Below are 1088 nucleotides of genomic sequence, written 5' to 3' on the forward strand. Positions count from 1 at the left end.
TGAGGGCTGCCCAGGAGGTGGATCTTCTCAGTCACATGATCCTGTCGGGAACGGGCGTGGTCATTCCCCGGCAGCTGATGACGACTGCAAACGTGGGGCGCGGCTGGAGATTAGACCCCGCCCTTTGCGAAGGAGGGGGGGCTGTGGGGGTGGAGAAAGCAGGGTTCGGTGCCCAGGTGCCACGTGACCCGCACGGGGTGGGAGGCTGATCTCTCTCATTGACAAGGGTTCGGTGCCCAGGTGCCACGTGACCCGCACGGGGTGGGAGGCGTGGCGGGAGGCTGATCTCTCTCATTGACAGGTGAAGGCGAGCGCGCGCCGCTGGAGCTGAGAGACCCCGCCCGCTGAGTGGGAGCGGGCGAACGATTGGCCTTCGCTGTCACGTGGCACCGCGAGCGTGCCCGCCCGGAGGCGGGGCCTATGGGCGTTGTTATTTTTCGAAATAAAGGCGGTGGCGCGAGCGGCGGCTGGAGCTTGAGGCCTTCAGGGGCGCCATGGGACAGGGCAGCAACCGATAACTGGATAGACAGGGCGGGAGGGGAGCGGAGTGATAGGAGAGGGCCGGGCACCGCCAATGAGACACTGAAGAGAAGGCATTGGGGCCGGGGAGCGGGCCAACGAAAAGGAAACGGTCCCTGCTGCTCCCGCTTTAAACGCTCACCGTCCGCTTTTAATCCCCGGCCCGTTCCTCTCCCCACAAACGCCCCTCTCGCCGACACCGTATTTATTTATTTTTTTTTAAAGTGTCTATTCCGCTCCCTGTCGCCATGAGTGGGGTCACCAGTCCCCCCAGGCAGCCGTGTAGGAGCTCGAGCTCCGGCCGCAGCCCGGGCAGGCAGCAGCAGCAGCAGCAGCTGGCCCCCCTCCCTCTGGAGAAAGGCCGCTCGTGTAAAGCCCTGTTCTCGTCCGAGCCCCCGGTGCTGTCGCCGGTCACCAACCTGGCCCTCAACATGGTCAACCTGAGTGGCCTGGGCAGGTAAAACAAGGGGTGGGGGACAATGTGTCTCAATCTTCTCTCCCCGCCTCTCTGTGTCTGTCTGTCTGTCTCGCTATATCTCTTCTCTCTCCCCCCCCCCCCCCCCTTCTCT

General features: G+C 63.7%; 1 protein-coding gene across 2 annotated transcripts in view; it reads left to right on the plus strand.

Annotated features, from left to right (window-relative positions):
* Positions 1-403: 403 nt before the first annotated feature.
* Positions 404-1088, plus strand: part of cdc25b (cell division cycle 25B) — a 37399-nt gene continuing 36714 nt past the window's right edge. The window contains exon 1 of one of the 2 annotated variants that reach the window (XR_006312474.1): positions 404-976. Coding sequence is in view for 1 of the 2 variants with exons in the window: in XM_043695578.1 (XP_043551513.1) it covers positions 768-976 (209 nt within the window). In the remaining variant the exon portion in view is untranslated. The remainder of the gene's footprint in view (positions 977-1088) is intronic. The other variant, XM_043695578.1, reaches the window with a different exon arrangement.

Source organism: Chiloscyllium plagiosum, chromosome 1 (genome assembly GCF_004010195.1).
Source record: "Chiloscyllium plagiosum isolate BGI_BamShark_2017 chromosome 1, ASM401019v2, whole genome shotgun sequence".
NCBI classification, from domain to species: Eukaryota; Metazoa; Chordata; class Chondrichthyes; order Orectolobiformes; family Hemiscylliidae; genus Chiloscyllium; species Chiloscyllium plagiosum.